Below are 21,502 nucleotides of genomic sequence, written 5' to 3'. Positions count from 1 at the left end.
GTATTCCACTGCAGAAAAAGTTTGGGAAACACTGTAATAGAGATTAGGTCTCAACAAAATATATTTTACCCATGGAGCGATACCAATATACTGGTGTATATTGGTATCGCTCCATGGGTAAAATATATTTTTAGACATTTTACACATCGTTTTTATTTAAATTCTTGATAAAATTACCTTATCAGTAACATTATTTATATTCATTTAAAAATTTAAGACAAGAAAATGTAAAATTACGACGATAAGTATAGAACTGATAGAGAGGGAGGGTAACATATTGAAATATTGATATGCTCTTTTTTAATATAAATTTATCAATGTTGTCATTGGGCATAAAAATAAATTTCATGTTAGCAAAATAAATATTTGATAAAATCGTTTAAAGGTGGTGATCTATTCTGATAACAGTTTTTTTTATGTAAAATTAAATGTGTATGTTTGCGAAACGTGACGTTGAAATGTGTAATTTATAAGTGTGCACAACTCGTATGATTTAATATAACTACATATTGAATGCACATAGTATAAATAATAATTCCAATTGACATCTCAGTCTAGATGATAAAGAATATGGATGTATAGGTATAGCTTACAAATTGTCATAGGCTGGTTCTAGTTACCACTTTATACTGTATAACATTTACTATTTTCAAAACATTATCCGAACTTGATGGAGCATAGGGAACTGCGTCATATTAATAGTGTTATCTTGATTGTTATATGTATCACTCAATTTTGGGTGCTTTGCCAATAAAAAAAAAAAACAAACAAAAAAATATATCTTGATCGTTAACATATGAAGGAAAGGTAATCAGCCTTCCGCTTTAAGTACCAGTCCAGGGTAATATTGAATAAATGTTAGAGTGAAAAATCACTTACATCTATTTAACCCCACCCTGGGAATCGAACCCGGGACCTCCGGTGCGGTAGCCAAGCGTGCTGACCATTACATCACGGAGGTGGACGATAATATAGCGATAGTATAATGTGGTGTAGAAAATGTAAAAAAAAATAAATGAAAAAATTTAACTACAAAGAAAACATTCAATCACTCTCCTGTGCGATTTAACAGATCTGAATACATTAATTGAACATGTCAATATGTGCAATAAAAACTGTGATATGTACAAGTGTTTTCTTTCTGTTTGTCATGAATCAGTGTATGCTAAATATACAATTCCACAAACATAGTCACAGCTAAGTACGCAGAAAACCTTTGTTAATATTGTACACAAAAAATACAAGAAATGAAAAATACAAAAGAAAAAGGAGCATAAAACACACTAAACATTTTTTTGTTAAACAGGTTAGAAGTTATCATAAAATTACCAACAAATTATACACACTACAACACAACATTTACTACACACAGGACAAGGGACAAGGGTGTATGAAAGTACAGAACAGATGTTATATTAGTTAGCTATGCACAATGCAAGGAATATTATACAGTACACTGCCGATTTTCCGGGGTCAGGTTAACTGGGAAGCGGATTATCCGGGACACTTGAGTCATTGAAAAATATTTTACGATTGTAACTTATAATGTTGAAACACATGTTGAGAACCAAACACATTTGTTTTCCGCAGAGATAGAATAACAGTATCTCACTTACATAACATGTTTTCATGGTTTAAAAAAACCCTTGATGACCTTTTTAAAATTTCATAGTCGTCATAATATTTCGCTCATTAATTCAACAATGTCATATTTCAAAAAACTTGATTTTTAAGAGATCGTTTTTAAAGTTTAAAAATATAATAAAATATATTTAAAATAAATTTCAAGCCACTTATTGAACTTTTTACTGTGCAACAGATCTTTTAAGGTAAAACCTGAATGTTTTTTCTCCATTTGAAAAATATTTGGTATATTTCAAAAAATAATTAAACAATACCTTTTCTTCAAAATGCAAAAACAACATTTTCTGCCTTGTAGCAGGTAAATATTAAGTTTAAAATATGCCGCTTTTGCTGGGATATAGTACATTTTCTGGGCATTCCGAAAACATGCACAAGTGAAAATTGGCGATTTTTGATATTTGACGTCGTTGAAAGGAGTGAGTGATTTGTGATAAAAATTCTCTGGTGCGATTTATGCGACAAAAGATCCATTGTTTCAGTATTAAAGTACAGATTCACTGATGCTGATCTTCTTAATGATCGGATCTTACTACCTCTAATCCAAACAATACCTTGTGGTATCATACATTAAAAAAAAACATTTTCATGTTCAATATATCAATTTTTAGGTTAGTTATCCCTAGTTGTGTCATATTGTCAATATATAACTAAGCAAGTAGGTATATATAAGTGCATATAAAGCAGTATAAAATTTCTCTTTTTTTAATGTTTTCGGATTAATTAGGAAATCGATTATTTGGGATTTTTCTTCACCATCCATCCCGGAAAATGGGAAGTGTACTGTATATGGACTACGATTATGTATTAATTCAAATAGTCAAAATCATATCTCACATTTGAGAAAGACAGCTATAACCATCCGCCAAACAATATTGTATGGACAAGACAGTTACAGCTGATGAAAAACTAGAGCACTTTATATGTGGTGGGTAAATACATTGTGTCCCTGTATAAAATCAGAAATCATCTATTTCTGTAGCGGTCAGCGTGTTTCGCTACCATGCTGAAGGTCCAGGGTTCGACCCCAAGGGGGTCAATATAAATTCAGGTGATTTTCCACAAATATAAATAAATATTAACTTGGACTAGTACCCGAGGTGTGCAGGGCTGTTCACCTTTCCTTCAAATATTTAACACTCTAGATAACACTGCTTTTATATGACGCAGTACCCTATGCACCATTAGGTGCGGATAAGGGTTAGAGGAAGTATAAAATGCCCAGTTCAAAATCTCCTAATATGCGAGTTGTTTTAAGCTTTATTGTTTTTTTTTAATAATTTTATCTGTAGCGGCTCTAAACAGCGACTTAGTGCTACACCGGAATCTGTCTCCCAAGTTTTTAAATCGGGGTATATGTCATCTTCCTAGTGTTTCTTTTCTCTTTTAGAATACCCAAAGTACTCGAGCTATCCTTTTTATAGTGTCCATAACTTTTATCCTATGCCTCTAAAAATATCTGTTTTATATTTGTCATACAAGCGACTCCCATACAAAAAAGTGTTCTCGAACATGTTAATTTCATTAGCACAGACTTGATATACGTTATTTTAATTTGCATTGTGTTGAAAAAAAAGTAAAATGTAGTCACTATCAGTATAATTCAATATGCATCCATACAGATTAAATAAATAAATACTTAAAACAATTACCACTGAGAAATAACCATAATAAAGCAATTATTTTTTACTAGAGATAAGAGTTTGGATAGAAATACAATGATCTAATAAAGAACAGAATGCTCAAGATAATATAAACAGAACAAACAGTTAATGCATGAATAAATATTATCATTTTCATTCCCAGAAATGATACGCAATTGCATACAATTTGATTAAATAACTATGAATTAATACATTCACTGTGGTCGGCATACATTGCTTCTGATTAACATACAAAAAGTGAAAAATTGAAACATAACTTGAATTATTCGAAAAAGAAAACTAAATTAAAAAGCATTCACAAAAGTTGAGGCTTAATGAACAGAAAAACAAATAAGCGACTAATATTCTCTATGATATTTGCAACTAAACTGGTACTCGGCTACTAGGTAAACAGTGCGGCGCATTCGCCAACATTCTAAACCACTATAATTCTAATAACGCTATTACAATTCTAGAAACTCACTTTATCATTCGAGTGCAAGAGTTCAAATTCATCTTTAGGATGAATCTGTTCGAAATGGTTGGCCATTGGCTGGTTGGTCGGAGACGGGGGCACGGAGACATCGCTAACGCAGCTCGGGTCATCTTTATTCACGAGAATCGGCTTCATTTTAGGCTCTTTTCCTCGTTTCTTAGCCTGGAAATATTTTGATTGTTGTGTTCTATACCTCTATTTTTGCTTATTATCAATATGCCAATCGTTATCGCTCACTAGTAGAGTGAGATGAAAGGCAAACGCAATGTTACAACTCAGCAAAGAGGCTAGTATTTTCCATAAAATACAACACAAATTGTTTTCTAGGAATTAGAATTGTCGAAATCGAGCATTTTTGCTTAATGGACGATAAATGAATGAGGCAATCATTTTGATCGAATAGATAATTTCATACAATGTCAAAATGCGTCAAGTATGCAAAAAAAATATACGTCATTTGTGAAGGCACTTGCACAATAAATTATTATTATTAAAATCTAAGGAATGTGCAGAAAAGCAATTACATGAAAAACGAATACAACTGAAGTAACTCTTTCGATAAATACTAACCCAATAAGCATCATGCATATATATTTTATGACCGTATAAATCAGCGGTCTGTAATTAATTTTATAGTCCCATTGTTTAATATAACAAAGAATTTTTAATTAATTTTAATGGTAAGGGCTCTAGGTAAATTCACAACATATCACTCAAATCATAATAATCAAGGTAAATAATAGATAGGTAAATCAAAACTGACAAAATGTTAAATAAAAATGATAATACTGTGAATACTTTATATGCTTGAATTCAATTTTGTCAAAGATTCTCAAAAATTATAATAATTTTTGCAGTACTTCTGAGCGCAATACATGCACATAGATTTTTGTAGCATTATCATAATTGAATATAAATCGATCTGTGTGAAATGATGCCTAGAGGTCAAAACGATGTTAGTCAATACTGTTTTACATAATTCCCTGAAGAATAACACTAAAAATACAACCCTACTCGGGTGAATGAAACATAACTAAAAATGTTAGTGAATAATATATTGAAATACCCAAAAGAATTACATTTCAATTATACTAAAACTAAGGGCCAAATTTAATGCTGTGATTTAAGAGTCTCTCTTGACAAAGGGGAAAACTAGGTCATATGGTCATGAAAAGTAAAAAAGGTTTGTGTTATTTTAAGCTAAAGGGAAATTTCTGTTCAAGAACTTTTAGTTCATAATTTAACTAGGCAATTGTCTATTTATTATATTATTTTTCATTGATGCTGAAAATGTGAGAAGGAATACATAATATTTCCTGTAATTTTTCCGCTATGTGTGAAAATTTAATTTAATTACAAATTAATGTATGTACACACCTTATGTTTATTTTTGTTTTAGAAAATCTACTATTTTTTTTTTTTTTTAAATTACTATTTTTACAAACATCATTTTCCCTTAATGTAATCCTTCATTTTAATGTAATTTAAAAACATTCGAAAATGATGAATTTTTTTTTCAAATGATCATGTGAAAATATCTGTGTGTTATCAACATAACTTATATACAATATTAAAATTTTATACTGTAATCATTTATAATACATCAGCATTAGAATTTTCATATACGAATATTTACAATGAAAGGTTGGTTCTTTTTACAGCATGCTAGTTTTCGGAAAATATCCACCATGCAAAACAGAATTGAGGATTGATAATGGGATAAAATCAGCATTAAAAATTGTCCCAAAGATCTCGCACCTTAGCAAAAAATCAGCAAAAGCGTGGTTTCCTTTTCACTGGCAAAAATTTGAGATTAATCCGATGATAAACACACAAGTATGGTAGACATGTACATTTCAATCGATGAAAACATGACTCAAAAAGTTTTAGATACTGGTGCAGTAAAATCTGTTCCTACCTTGACTGGTTTGGGTGGAGGAATCTCGGGTTCTACAACTACGGTAGGTTCCACAAACTCAACATGGCCATGCTTATGATGAGCCGGAACTTCTTCTTCTGGTCCGCTATCCACAAGTCCATCGCTGTCCACTTCGCTGTTACTTGTCGCCGCCTGCTGTTCCTTCGCTTGCTTTTCTTTTACCTAGAAACACAGTTTGCTTAGTTATTACGGCAGTGCATTGAAAATTGAAGCACCGGTAACACGTCTTTCCACGCCTGATATGGCATGCATATTTAAAGAATGCATATTGGATATTTTTTGTTTTTTAGAATATAAGTATGTAGATTGTTTTTTTTTATATATATACCTTTCACTACCTTTCAATAGCTCTTTCAAAACCATGTTTTCAACGCAAAAACTGTATTTTAAGAAAAAATCAATTACGTAAAATGTCACCTAGATTTAGAGAAAATTAAGATGTGACTTAACGAATACTGGGCCTAAATGCAAATATTATCCAATCAAAGATGAATAAAAAAAACATATTATTAATAAATAATGTTGCCAATTGGTTAGACTGGTTTGCCTCACACTATATTATTGCCTAGAAGTCAGTTTGAATGTAGCTTGCAAAAATACATATGGTGGAATGTAAAAAGGCTTGAGACAATACTTCAGCGGATTATAAAACATAATGAATCCCTGTTCTTATTTGTTTAATTCAATAATTTTCAAAATGGATTGAAAATAACTTAGTATTTAATGATAGTAAATAACCAAACTTATCACACGAAAGAAAATCAGAAATTGCTAGAAGCCAATGCCACTGATCCATTTAAGATTAGATAAAAATATATGGATTTACAGAACAAATTTAAAAGAGCTACTAAGTTTCTTATCACAAATACTAACTGCATTGTTCCACATTTTCTCATATTTAACGCAAATGAAAACATGTCAAGAATGTTAAGATTCATTGCTAGGAAAATTTTATTACTTGTGATAAGTGAATAAGTAAATAACATAAAATAAAATGGTAATCGGGTTTAGTATGCACAGATATTTCATTATGCATTATCTTAAAAAACCTTAGAGATTTCAGTGAAATAGTGAATTTTATAAAATAAAACCACTTTGTTTTTAACCAATTCTTTATTGGTACATTTTTTCTCCAACCGGTTTCAACAAAAACCTTGTCATCGCAAGGGTTAAACATGTACTCTAACCCTGATGATGACAAGGTTCTTATTGAAACCGGTTGGAGAAAAAAAGTTCCAATAAATAAGTGGATAAAATCAAAGTTGTTTTATTTTACAAAGTTTATAAAATGTACCACAAAGTATCTGCGAAAAACATTAAAGAAATAAGAATGATCATAATAAATTCTTAGACATCTCTTCTCGTTTTGAATGGAACAAAGCTCAATTTGACTCTCTTTGGTTTTCAGTGGTTCGCCTCCATAGTGTAATGGTCAGCACGCTCGGCTACCGTTCTGGAGATCCCGGGTTCGATTCCCAAGGGGGGTTAAATAAATATAAGGGATTTTTTCACTGTAATATTTATTCAATATTACCATGGACTGAAGCGGAGGGCTGATCACCCTTCCTTCATGTGTAAACGATCAAGATAACACTGCGTTTATATGACACAGTGCCCTATGCACCATTGGGGTGCGGATAAGGGTTTCATTATTATTGGTTTTCAGAGTATAAATTGTAAAATAAATGTCACCTTCTTCCCGGCCTTCTTGTTCTTCTTGGTCTGCTGCTGCATGGCCTTCTTGGTACGGGCAGCCTCGTCCAGCAGGCCCCGCTGAGCGGCGAGGCGGCGGCTCTCGGCCATGACCTCTTCGTAGGACTGGCCGCGAGTGCCGAGCGTGCTTATGACGAACAAAAGCAGCGCCGACACCATCACCAGCCCCAGACAGAGCAGCGACGTCTGCAGATCCATCACCTGACCAAAACAAACTTGTTACATTCACACTGCACTATTCACATTCAGGCAAAATTGTGTCTTTAATAACGGCTAGTATCTATAGAGGATGTACGAAATAAATAGGAATTATGAGCTAATTTAATTACATTTGCGTACCAAGAATTAGTAATTAATACTAAAAGGTACATTGATTTATAAAAATAGATTTTGAGAATCCCAAGAATGAAAAAAAACTGTGTCGGGTTGTGGTCCCGTGCTTAGTGTCGCGGACTCTTAAGTCAGATTTTCTCGGTTCGAACCCACTCTATCACAATTTGATACCTATTTCTAATAATGAGCCGCTTAGGCTCACAGAAACAGTATGAAATTGAAATATTTGCGTAAATAATAAAAACAAAAATGTTTCTCTTCTTTTTAATAACAAAACCATGTGTCAAACATGGCTACAAAGATCTATTTGAATGGGGTAATATTTCTTTACAATTCTTCTTTTTCTTCTTCTTACCCTTATCCGCACCCAATGGTGCATAGGGCACTGCATCATATTGACACAGATTATCTTGATCATTACTTACAATTATTGTTATATATAATTTTCATATTACATTTTCCAATTTTTATTTTATTTCATAAGATTGACCTAATATTCAGATATTTCTTTTAGTGTTATTTATAATATGTGCATGTATTGGTTTCTTCTGATATGATCATTTTAAAGGTTTTACTTTTATTAATCTTAACCCTTATAGTGCTGAGCTTATTTTCACATATTTTGCATAAATTGCTAATTGCTTTTCATCATCACTACTTGACGAATTTGACATTTTGTAGGAAGAAATAAAAAACTTTAATTAAAAAAAAAACAAAAATCAATGTTAAATTCACAGCAAAATAATTTTAAATGGTTATTTATAAATGTTATTAACTTATTAAAAACGTTATACATGCGCGCGCTAAGACACGTCCGTACAGGTCGATACCTAAATCAAATTGAGCAATAGTCGGTATTCCGACGCTCCGCACTTTATACGCATTAATAGAAGGTCCATCTATCGACGGTTCACACTCTAAGGCAGCCATAGTCAACCTGCGGCCCGTGGGCCGCATGCGGCCCGCCAAGCTTTTTTGTGCGGCCCCCAACACATTTATTATCAGGAACATGATTTACAAAATCTGGCATTCTATAAATATAGAATCGTATATCTTGAGATTTATTTCGACTTTGACGTACAGACATGGAAACCCGAAGAGGATGGTCGTTGTTGTGTCAACATCAGATCTGGTATAAGAGTGTTGCTACTGCACACGCTATATTTATTCCCAAAAAACAAACATTTGACAGACAAATATGCGCGCTATTATTATTCTGTTTGGGTCATATTTTTATAAATCTCAAATGGTTTTCCAAAAAAACGGGGGTGGTGGGTTTCATGATATTTTTTGTCATACCAGTATAGTGTTGCGACCCGCGTAGCTTTACAAATAAATGTAAGCGGCCCGAAGAAAAAAAAGGTTGAGTATCATTGCTCTAAGGGTTAAAGTCATCACCCGAAAACAAAAACAAAAAATTAGTCATTAATTATGCCTTTTGCCAGGTGACTATTGAAAGACCAGTTTTTTTGTTGCTGAGTTTTTGAATCCGCGACTGTTATGTGACAAAACATTGTATGTACGGACCTAGTGCTTGTAAACGCGTGCCAGCGCAACCGTCATACAACGGTAGCTTATCATGTATACGGGGTCTTAGTCAACATAAAAAAGGTTAAGAAAAAAAAAAACAAGAGATATTCCCGTCATAAAAATGATAATGTTATAAATAATGTTTGCATTATTATATTTACAATAAAATTTAACACTTTCTTGTCATTATTATTCTAATTAAGAATAAAGTGTGGGTATGAGTGCAAATTTTTAATACTATTTTTCTAGTAAATAAAGTTGTATTGACTGTTGCCAGCCAAATGGCTACTTTTCTGAGAGTTTATTTGTATTTCATTTACTTGGTTCAGTGGTCATGTTGCTATACTGTAATGATTAGATTTAAATTCAATTCAATTTATTTAGTAAAAATTAACATATCGCTCACTCCTTTCAACAATGTCATATATTAAAAATCGTCAATTTTCAGTTGTGCATGTTTTCGGAATGCCCAGAAAATGTACTATATCCCAGCAATAGCGGCATATTTTTAAATTAATATTTAACGGCTACAGGGTAGAAAGTGATGTTTTTGCATTTTGAAGAAAAGGTATTGTTTAATAATTTTTTTGAATATACTAAATATTTTTTAAATGGAGAAAAAACTTTTAAAATTTACCTAAAAAGATCTCTTGCACAGTAAAAAGTTCAAGAAGTGTCTTTTTTTATTTTATACATTTATTTTAAATACATTTCATTATATTCTGAAATTTTAAAAACAATCTCCTGAAAAATTAAGTTTTTTGATATTTGACGTTGTTAAAAGGAGTGAGCGATATACATTACAAACAAAAATTTAAAGCGTATATTTTAACACAAAATTTTTGAAGTGATCAAGAACACTCTTATTAAAGATGTAGAAGAGTCCCGCTTCGGAATATCCCCTCAGACACATGGAACAGATCAATATCCGGACTGATATAATTCAGCATACCGGTAGCTCTTCCCACAGGCATAATGATGGTTATAATGATGATGGTTATAATAAGTTGTTATTCTAACCCTAATCCGCACCCAATGGTGCATAGGGCACTGCATCATATTAACGCAGTGTTATCTTGATTGTCACTTACACAAAGGCAAGGTGATCACTCTTGTGCTTCAGGGACCAGTCCAGGGTACTATTAAATAAATATTAGAGTGTAAAATCATTAATATTTATTTTCAGCCCCCCTGGGAATCCAACCCGGGATCTCCAGCACCACGGAGGCGGACAAAGTTATAGCACTTCAAATGCACCTAAAGATATTGGCTATTTTTGTCATTAATGCCTTTTTTGCTGGCAATGGTCGATATAAGTAAATGTTATGTATTACGTTATTTTGGTTTTAATTATACGTTACTATGCAATGTTATTATTTAAATGCATATGTATGAAACATTACATAATAGCACAATAAAATCTTATTATTTTATTCGACATATTTTGCCCTTAATACACTAGTAATATATTTATTCTCAATATTTAAAAAAAAAGTATTTGCTTGAAGGGAGTGTTTTTAGTAATCATGATTTCTTACAGTAATGTTAGTAACTGTAAATTAAACATATGAATAAACTTCAAGCTATTTTTAATTGCTTATAAATGTTTGATTTTAATTTAAACATAGTAATTAATAACTTTTTTTAATATAAAATATAGCTATTCGACAACAAGAAAGAAAACTTTAAATGCAATTGGCGCAAAAAAATACTAACCAAAAAACGATATTTTGTTTTTATTCCATAAATCTGTGCGTATAATGGGCAGCATTTTTATAGTTTATTTAGTTTGTAAACCATTTTTAAAGTGATAAAAGTTTTAAAGCACAAATATTATATGTAATTCATCTAAGCGGTGATAGAGTATTCCCGTATTTATCATTGCTTCGTGACACGTAGGCAATGACACATGTCAAAGGTTATTGGTAAAACTTTCATAAGGATCCCGGCGTTTTGCCGGTGATGTATTAAAACCGTGTAAACTTTTCGAATAAATGCGGCCAGTTTATACTATTTGAATATTGAAAGCAAAATTTTATTGTATACCGGTCAACACTACAATCCCGGAAAATGACACATCCGCAAACTAAAAAGGGCTTACCTGAGTCAAAATTGGAAAAATGAAATAAAATGTTACGTACGGTGAGTCAAATCAGTGTGAGATTATAAAAAAAATAAGCTTACGTTATTATGTTGCGGCTCGGGCGTATGAAGCAATACTTTGCACGAAGATCAAAGCATTAAATCAGCGAACTGTGTTATGACGACTGCAATTCCCATCCACAATCAAAGAGAACCAGAGAGAAATTAAACATAGAGACGGAAGCATCTCCAATCATAAACAAAGCTCGAGTTTTTTGTCTATGGAAAGCGCATATTCGAAGAGCGTATTATTCGAAAGGAAAAAAAACTTTTGTAGGAGTTTGGAATATTATAAATAATTGATTAAAACAAACAAGCGTAGAGTATTGTCGACAACGTATTTTATTATCGTATAAAGAATGTCTATATTGTAACAGTAGTAAGAGGTTTCTAAGCCTTGCGAAAACTTAATGATGAGTAGTGGTATAAAGTTAATTGCTTGACTTTGTTACGTTACATTTATCTTATTGTATTACTTTTTTACGTTGGATTTACTAATTACATTTTTTTAATTTTTAAGTCAGGTCGGTTCCTCTATATATAGCCCGAAACACACATACATACACAGGCTGCTTCAAACTTTTCTAAGGTGCCTAACTCGCCGTATACAGTTTTTTCTTCATTTATATAGAATATCACTAGGTATATCATATATAGCACACAAAACTTTGGATCCGAAAAACTTTTTTTAAATATTTTTTTTTTCGCTTGTTCAACATTTATTCACAGGAAATATAATAATTAAATAACTCTTTTTTGATAAAAATAAAATATAATTGAAAATAATTACAAATATTCAATTAGTAAATGTAATGCAACTATAATATAACTAGTATGTGATTAAACAATTTAAACAAAATAACAAAACATTCGCGTCAAATCAAACAATTATAACATGTTCATGAAGTACCATGGTAATGTGGGAGAAGACTCGTTTTCAAAACAGACTGGACAATTCATGAGATCAATTAATAATCCGAATTTCTTAGATGCACAGAAACCACTCAACTATATTCTCTGAAACCAAAAAAGTTCCTACTGTATACAGTTCAGGCGAGGACTATCCAGGAAGTAGAATTGTATCCAATGTTTACTAATCAATGATGGATGGTAATTTTTTGTGAGGATACTGCTTTTCCATGTGATGAATGACCGGAACTTCCAGATTGACCGTAGGAAGCATGAGAACTGAGTCCGGAATATCCAGATTGTCCAGAAAGTCCGTGTCCTGAGAATCCAGATGCTCCAGAGTAATCGGTTTCACCAGAATATCCTGATTGTCCTCCAAATCCTCCGTGACCAGAAAGTCCTCCGAAACCTCCCAGTCCACCTCCCAGACTACCCCCATATTCTCCTCCGTGTCCACCTCCATAACCACCTCCCTGACCACCCCCATAACCACCTCCTAGACCTCCTCCGTAACCACCTCCCAGACCACCTCCATATCCGCCTCCCAGTCCACCGCCCAAACCACCCCCTAGACCACCTCCTAGACCTCCCCCTAGACCTCCTCCCACACCGCCAGAATTACCACCACCGTTGATGTACACTGGAACGTGTCTTTCTACTACGTAGGGTTGGGGCACTCTGACTGGAACTGGCCTCTCCACTGGTACTGGGTAGGGCCTGTCGACTGGAACCTCCACCCTTCTGACAACAGGTACTCGGACTGGGACCTGCACGGCGTACGGTACTGGTCTGTCTACATTGTATGGGACTGGCCTCTCAACACGTACTGGATAGGGCCTGGGAACATGTACTGGGTAGTGCCTCTCGACTGGCACACGGACGGGTACGGGAACCTGCCTTTCCACAGTGACGGGGTAGGGTCTGGGGACGGGAACGGTATTAGTGATTACTTGATTTTCACCAACTCCCGCTCCTCCTGCTCCTCCCAAACCTCCAAAACCACCGGCTCCTCCGAAACCAGCACCGCCGGCTCCTCCGAAACCAGCACCGCCAGCTCCTCCGTAGCCTTCAATGCCAGATCCTCCATAACCACCAATCGCAGATCCTCCATGACCTCCAAAATCGGATCCTCCTAAGCTTCCACCACCTGACCCTCCATAGCTGTGGTCATCACTACCACCATAACTCTGACTACTGTATCCACCATCTGACAACCCCCTTTTTTCCACTTTGCTCTCTTTCGCTGATGCGGACAGAGCCAGCAGGGCTGTAACAGCCCAGCAAACCTGTAAAATAATAATATAAAATTATAAAAACCGGTTTTTAAATAAAATATCAGATGATTCCACTGGAACCACGATTTGACGTCAGGTAATTTTATTTTAAAAACTTTATAAAATTAAATGACTTTGTTTTAAGCACTTTTTTATTTTTGGTACACTTTAACCAACTGGTTTCGACAAGAACCTTATCATCATCAGGGTTTATTCAATTCTAAAACATTAAAACAATCATAGTTTTAAGCATCAAAACAATCATTACATTCCCTTACCAAAAACATCCAAACACTCCGTACACCATATGAAAATATGATTTAAAAAATATGATGGAGTGTGTGGAAGTTTTTGGTAAGGGAATGTAATTAACTATGATTACTTTAATGTTTTAGAATTGAATAAACCCTGATGATAACAAGGTTCTTGTCGAGTCCGGTTGATTAAAGTGTAATCATAATAAATAAAAAAAATGGTTACAGCAAAGTTGTTTAATTTTATAAAGTTTATAAAATGTGCCACAAAGTATCTGCGAAAAACATTCAAGAAATTTATTTTATATTTTTTGGAATACTATTTACCTTAAACGATACCATATTGATCATATGTTGTTAGATCGTTGGATGCTTTACGCTTACTGATGGTGAAAAGTCCGGAGTCTAATATTTATACTTAAAAAAACCAATATCGAGATGGAGATAGGAGTACGACGTCATTTTTTTAAGAGAATTGTTGTGCACGTAGCATGAAGACATTCAAAAAAATTGTTTTATTTGATTATTCTTGCATCAACGTCACGGCATCAAAATATATGGATGAAGACACTTCCGTGTGTGAAGCAGGATACATTCAAGATTAATTTGATGCAATCCATTTCGTGCATTTGCTGGTATGCTTAAAGATTTAGAGTAAATTACTGAATTTTGCATTATATTATAACTCGATGCGGAAATATTATCTGTAACACATAAGTCAAATATAACGTGAATATTAACTAATTTTCCATGGCACTGAGCTTGTATAGCATATGTAATCTATCTTTTTTGAATGATATACTTAAGTATAAATGTATGAATGTTTTTTTTTTGTTTTTGTTTCCAAACTATTTCCGAAATAAATATTTTTCGTGGATATTATTAATAATATAATTCGCCATATTTCAGCGATAAGCGCGTTTTTTTAGTAAATAAAAAATGTTATTATTAAATAAAAAAATTATTAATAATTTTTTTTTTAAATATTGTAAAAGTCGGGGCTAGATGCGAAATAAAACAGAAGACGATATTTTACCGGATAATATGAGGAAGATGACTCAGTTTTTCCCAAAAATGACGGCGAAAAAGAAGATATGTAAATTTAAATTGTGGGACTATCATCATATTTGATGGAAAGGAATACAGATGACTTAAGTGAAGGAGCAAGTGTAAGTACTGACATATGGAAATGGAAATTAAGGAGGAATAGTAAGTAGGAAAAAGGGTAAGACACTCGGGGTTGCATTCCCGTACTCGTACCCTTGAAGATATTTAAGATGTTATTTTCATTTTTCATTCAAACCCTTATCCGCACCCGATGGTGCATAGGGCACTGCATCATATAAACGCAGTGTTATCTTGATCGTAAACACATGAAGGAAAGGTGATCAGCCCTACGCTTCAGGTACCAGTCCAGGGTAATATTGAATAAATAATGGAGTGAAAAATCACTAATATTTATTTGACCCCCCCCCCTGGGAATCGCATCCGAGACCTCCAGTACGGTAGCCGAGCGTGCTGACCATTACACTACGGAGGTGGACGATTTAAGATATACATGTACCAAAAATCTGACACGTATATATTGAAATTCATTTTACATTCGTGATGCTTCTCTGCACCGTGATATATTTTTCAAAGTGTTTGTATTTCATGCAAAAAATGTTGTATTTGATATCGCTCGCTAACAACTTAAAAGTTGCATCTGTAGATGACGTTATTTAGAGTAATTTGAGATTAAATATTTGATCACTAACCGTAATTCAATTGTTTTGGATTATTACGAAGTCTGCAATAGAATGTAACTTTCAAATATCTATTAATACCATATAGCATTATCTGCTGCAAAGCAGTATTTTTATTTTATTTTTAGTAATGCTCACTGCGCAATATTAAATTACTTAAGTACACAATTTGCGATGTATCGTGGGTATACTGGCAAAAAAAACGTTAACTCTAAAATCCATGTTTGAATAATCCCTGTTATTTAAAGCTTTAAGCCTAAATAAAATACCGGCTATTAAACTTAAAGTTGAATTTAATTTTAAATGTACTTATTAACTAAATATACTTATATATAATTTCAAATAACTTAGTTTATTTTGTCAGTTTATAAAACGTTGAAAACTTTATAATATGCATCATTAAGTCAAAATTGCATATTTTAGAATTAACGTTTTTTGCCAGTACATATTATAAACTTAAATACTAACTCCTTGATTCTAGGCAATCTGCTTACCGTCAAATCGTTTATTTGGTGCAACAATGGCGTAATTACACTTTTAGAAATATTACAGGAGATGCCATTCAGACGTAGCAACAAAAATTCTACAATAACACTCGCGCCATCTCGCAGCATTTCACCATTTCACCACAAAATAAATTCTATCGATGTTTCTCCCGATGTCTTTCCGCACATTTTGACATATTTAACTCGTTTTAAAAAAATATATAATTACGTCATTGTTGCACCAAATTAGCGAAATAATGATTATTTTTTTAACTTTAATTACAAAAAATAATCTCAATTTTTTAAAAAATTTAATGCGTATTAAACAATTCATGCGAAAGAGTGAGATTATAAAAAAAGGTAAAATAAAAATAAATAGAAAGAAACAAAAAAAGCTGTGCATTTTTTTCCGTTCTAAAATATAAATACAGTCGAACTCGGTTATTACGAGAATGAAGGGAGCGACTGAATTTGCTCGTTTTAACCGTTACTCGTTATATCCGAGATTGGGTAAAAAAAAACTATAACCTATCAAATGAAGTATGTTATCTGGAATACCTAACACAATATGTCGCAATTGAAACAAAATTCATACGATTCACCCACACAAGTCATATTTTTCTGTTAATTCAGTTTTCCTATAAAAATTGGAAATCCTGTGCTGTTTGAGTGCCATTGTAGCAATTTCATCAAAATTCATACGATCACAGATCCAATTTTTTTCGAGTCCATGACGTTCTTTTTAAATGCAGATACCAGGAATGTATGTAAGTTCTATTAGTTAGACATTAACATAAAAAAACTATCTAATTTTGTACATCGCACATAATTACAGTCGGTATAATACTCTGATTAAGTGGATAGATTTACATTGTACGAAATTCCATTATAGCGCAATAATTTAATTTGTTGGAATGCGTTTAGGTATGTGCAAACACTGCATACATTTCGGATAATGTATTGCTAATTAGATATAATATAATTGTTTCCTTTTGATATTTAGATAACACATTTTTATTTATCACCTCGATGGCTTCAAATAAATTATCAATATAACATCAAAACAAATAAAGTGAATGATGAAGGTTATCAACCGTTCTCACAAAGTTATTTCGTAAATTTGCCACTAAAAAGTCGGTCTTCTTCACACACATCCGCTCCCTATATGGAGCATATGGAGTCCACAAACTGCCTCCAAGCTCTTTTGTCAGATGCCTTGCGTTCTTCTAAGTCAGGTCCGCCAACTGAAGTTTAGACGAGAACATCCAACGAACTGTCAGCAGTGGACATCCCAGTCGGCGGGAACCTAGAAAAAACTAACTGATCATCACAGGTAGGCAGAGAAAATAGAACGACACACCAATCTGTCTTTGCACACAATCTTCGCCTCTTCTACATTCATATATCTTCTCACATATAAACGCCGATTATTCCGATTTCTGACCGCTTTCTAACCACTTTCAAGTATTTAAAATACTTGATAATGCAAACTATCCTTGGCAGGTTCTCTGCTTCTATTACCAACCACATTCGCCTCACAAATTTGTTTTACTGTTCTTTCTTAATTTTATCGATAATACTTATCTCAGCCTTACATTCATTCCTTAGGCAGGTTAGGAGTCGTAACAATCGGCGGGTATGTATGAGGAGATGCATGAACGTGGAAGAGGCGAAGAATGTTTGCAAAGACAGATTGGTGTGGCGTTCTATTCTCTCTACCTACCCCTGCGTTAGTCAGTTGGTTAGTTAGTATTTCATCATAATAACCGCCCTACACATACGAACGTACGTGATACGCGCGGTTTTTCTTCACTCACAAATTTTTGTCAAGGTCATGCCTGACAACATTTTTGACAAACGTTGTGATTTTTTTTGCTTGTTTGTAAAAAATATGCCTGAAAATAACCTGAAGGTAGGGTGGTGAAAACATTGACAAGTAATGTTTATACAAATAAAAACATTGGACTTCACAGTTCGTTGATTTAAGAATATTAAAAATCCTTCCTTACGAATTTATATTATTGAGAAAAAACAATAAAACAATGAATTTGTTTCTGAAGATAATTTAATCCGGTGGTGTGAATTTCTTTATTTTAAAATAAACAATAAGTTGAGCATTTCAACAATGTTAACTGTATGGTTTATTATATTTTGAAATTTTTTATTGACTATTTTTAAAGGAATAATCCGCAAAGCCTCTACTTTTAGAGGATTTTCTGTAAGAAGGATAGTAAGGATTGGGAAGATAAATGTGAAAAACACATCAACAATTGACCAATACAGACCAATTGAAAATAAATCTTTCTTGAATTTATTTTGCAATTGGCGGGAATTGAGCCCGCGACGCCAGTTTCGCAGTCTAACATCTACCACGGCGCCTGTCGTACGTAATAAATGAGTGGCAAATCTTTCACAAGCATAATATTTAACAAACAAATATAAATTAATATATGGTTAAGTAAAAGTACATATTATTACGTACTGCCTCTCTAAAGAAACTAGACTGTTAAGTTTGGAGGGAATTCACTCACAATGTACTCGTATGTGTATATTATGTACAAATCTTCTTCTAGCTTTTATCTGAACCCTATATGATCTCCAGTACGGTGGCTAAAGCGCTATAAATAGGAAGCGGATAAGATTTAGAAAAAAATGGTTATGGAAAAAATTATCTATGAAAATTTAAGAGATAATATTAAACATCAAAATGAGATCTTTACAAGAAAACTATATCTGTTTTCTGTATATCTCGCTGCCCTCGTTGTCATCATCAAAAAGGACATAAAAAACAATAATATTAAATATCGCTAACTCCTTTCAACAAAGTCATAAATCAAACAACTTGATTTTTTAGGATATCGTTTTTAAAGTTTAAAAATATAATGCAATGTATTAAAAATAAATAACAAGGCACTTATTGAACTTTTTACTGTGCAACAGATCTTTTTAGGTAAAACCTGAGGGTTTTTGCTTCATTTGAAAAATATTTAGTACATTAAAAAATATATATTAAACAATACATTTTCTTCACAATGCAAAAACAACACTTTCTGCCGTGTAGCGGGTAAATATTAAGTTAAAAATATGCCGCTTTTGCTGAGATATAGTGTATTTTCTGGGCATTCCGAAAACATGGACAACTGAAAATTTACGATTATTGATATATGACGTTCTTGATAGGATGAGCGATATTTCTACCATTGTATGCTGTATTAAAAAGAAAACTATTTTCATGTAATATTTTTATTGTTTTTTTTTTAAATATAATATATTACATTTGTAAATTCAACAACATAAACAAAAGAGGTATAGAAGAATATTAAATGCATTGAGATCTCAAACAGCTTTTGCAACTCAATGGTGTATATTTAGACCAATGATCCTTGCTTCAGGTACCATTGCAGCAATAAGTTAGTGATGGACGGTGTGCTGGTGGGAAGACACTCCAGAATGGCCAGAATAGGAACCGGAGCCTCCCAGGGAGGAGCCGTGACCAGAGAATCCTGAGCCGTATCCACCAGCGCCAGAAGATCCATGTCCGCCAATACCAGAGTCACCCCCGAAACCGGATCCTCCGTATCCACCCCCATATCCGCCGCCATATCCACCCCCATATCCACCGCCATACCCGCCATCACCGCCTCCATATCCGCCTCCATATCCGCCTCCATATCCACCTCCTGCTCCTCCTCCGAATCCGGCACCCGCTCCTCCGAATCCAGCTCCTGCTCCTCCAAATCCAGCTCCACCTCCTGCTCCTCCGAATCCAGCTCCTGCTCCTCCGAATCCACCGCCAGCTCCTCCGCCACCTCCTTGGTTGACGTACACTGGAACTTGGCTCTCAACAACAATAGCTTGGGGCACTGGCACCGCATAAGGCCTGTCGACTGGAACAGGGACTGGTCTGGGCACTGGGACTTCCACCCTCTGTACTACGGGAACCCTCACGGGTACTCTCACGGTGTATGGAACTGGTCTGTTGACGGTGATGGGAACTGGCCTATTAACTGTTACAGGGTATGGTCTGGGTACTTCAATTCGGAATGGTCGGTCAACAGGAACGGAGACTGGGACTGCTACTGGTCTGTCCACTGTTACAGGGTAAGCTTGCGGGACTGCTACTTGTACGGTATTGGTGATTACTTCTCCACCGCCACCGGCTCCTCCTCCGAAACCACCGGCTCCTCCACCGAAACCACCGGCTCCTCCGCCGAAACCACCGAATCCACCGGCACCTCCGTAACCACCATCTCCTCCTCCGTAACCACCAGCTCCTCCTCCATAACCACCATCTCCTCCTCCGTAACCACCAGCTCCTCCTCCGTAACCACCAGCTCCTCCTCCGTAACCGCCAGCTCCATAACCTCCGCTGGAGAAGTCACCTCCGTGTCCAGAGAGTCCACCTCCTAGTCCACCCCCAGACAGCCCACTTCCATGACTCGAGAAACTTCCGCTTCCTCCGCCATACCCCAAGGACTGGAGCCCTCTTTTTTCCTGTTTCTTTTCGGAGGCATCCGCTCCGGCATATGCCAGGAGTGCCACCACACCAATCCAAGTCTGAAAATTAACAGAAAAAAATTAGATTTTAATAAAAAATATTTATGATTCATGGAAATACTACAAAATTTAATAAATACATTAAATGTGAAATGCTACAAATTCTATATGAACGTATTATTTCAAATCATATAAAATCCTAGTGTTCGTACACTAATTTTTCCATTGCTACAAATATGGATGTGACAGGTATTTCATCATTTTTTTATTGTTGTTATATAGTGGAATTGACAGTTTTAAAAAAAATTTATTATCATTTTCATAATCAAGCATAAAATGTCCCGCTTTTAAGGACCTGTAAATTAAATTTAGTTTTATCTTCTTCCAAAAGTTAAAAATTTCTCATCGTACTAAACGTCATTATAACACATTTCACTAGACTTACAAAATAAACCATGTTATCTGATGAGGTGATTGGTTGCTACCTGAAGCAACTGATACAAATCGCACAGCGCGCAGACTATTTATAGTGAGTTGAATAATATATCCCCTCACAGAAGAATGCACATTTTTTCGCGTGAATTGCATACGCTAAACATAAATTTGGGAATTCTTTCATGGTGGCTGGGTTCGATTCTTACATTATATCATGCTACATCAATTAAATATTCATCATTATTCTAAATACGCCGAAATAGAAGCGTCTCTCGCAAAATGTGCGATTACGAAGCTTGCCCGGCAGTTGGATCATAATGTGCTATCCGTCGAAATTTCATGCATTAATTATTTATATTATCTCTATTATATATTAACGCGGATAGCCAAACACACAGGCATACATTATTCATGAGCTTTTTCTTCGTTTTCTTCTTGGTGTAGGCCTTGTGGCCAGTTTTTATGA

The 21,502-nt window shown here is 34.2% G+C and overlaps 2 protein-coding genes across 13 annotated transcripts in view; both read right to left on the bottom strand.

Moving 5' to 3' along the window:
- The window catches only part of LOC148312094 (uncharacterized), a 33,818-nt gene extending 22,225 nt beyond the window's left edge, over window positions 1-11,593 (bottom strand). For 6 of the 12 annotated variants that reach the window (XM_088277906.1, XM_088277909.1, XM_088277911.1 and 3 more), the window contains exons 1-4: window positions 11,480-11,593; window positions 7,412-7,633; window positions 5,699-5,881; window positions 3,769-3,942 (exon numbers count right to left, since the gene is read on the bottom strand). In XM_088277906.1, coding sequence (XP_088134032.1) covers window positions 3,769-3,942; window positions 5,699-5,881; window positions 7,412-7,630 — 576 coding nt within the window. In that variant the 5' untranslated portion in view covers window positions 7,631-7,633; window positions 11,480-11,593. The remainder of the gene's footprint in view (window positions 1-3,768; window positions 3,943-5,698; window positions 5,882-7,411; window positions 7,634-11,479) is intronic. The other 6 variants (XM_088277908.1, XM_088277913.1, XM_088277910.1 and 3 more) reach the window with 1 other exon arrangement.
- A 941-nt stretch (window positions 11,594-12,534) lies between these two features.
- Window positions 12,535-21,080, bottom strand: LOC148312093 (uncharacterized). The gene is made up of 3 exons (XM_088277955.1): window positions 21,047-21,080; window positions 19,528-20,661; window positions 12,535-13,632 (listed from the first exon to the last, which is right to left on the bottom strand). Exons 1-3 carry the CDS (start codon window positions 21,056-21,058, stop codon window positions 12,535-12,537), a joined length of 2,244 nt encoding a protein of 747 aa, XP_088134081.1. The 5' UTR covers window positions 21,059-21,080.
- Between the last annotated feature and the right edge of the window lie 422 nt (window positions 21,081-21,502).

Source organism: Brachycentrus maculatus, unplaced genomic scaffold (genome assembly GCF_059751285.1).
Source record: "Brachycentrus maculatus isolate JH-2025_06_01 unplaced genomic scaffold, ASM5975128v1 h1tg000050l, whole genome shotgun sequence".
Classification (NCBI taxonomy): Eukaryota; Metazoa; Arthropoda; class Insecta; order Trichoptera; family Brachycentridae; genus Brachycentrus; species Brachycentrus maculatus.
This window is presented reverse-complemented; position numbering and strand designations above follow the sequence as displayed.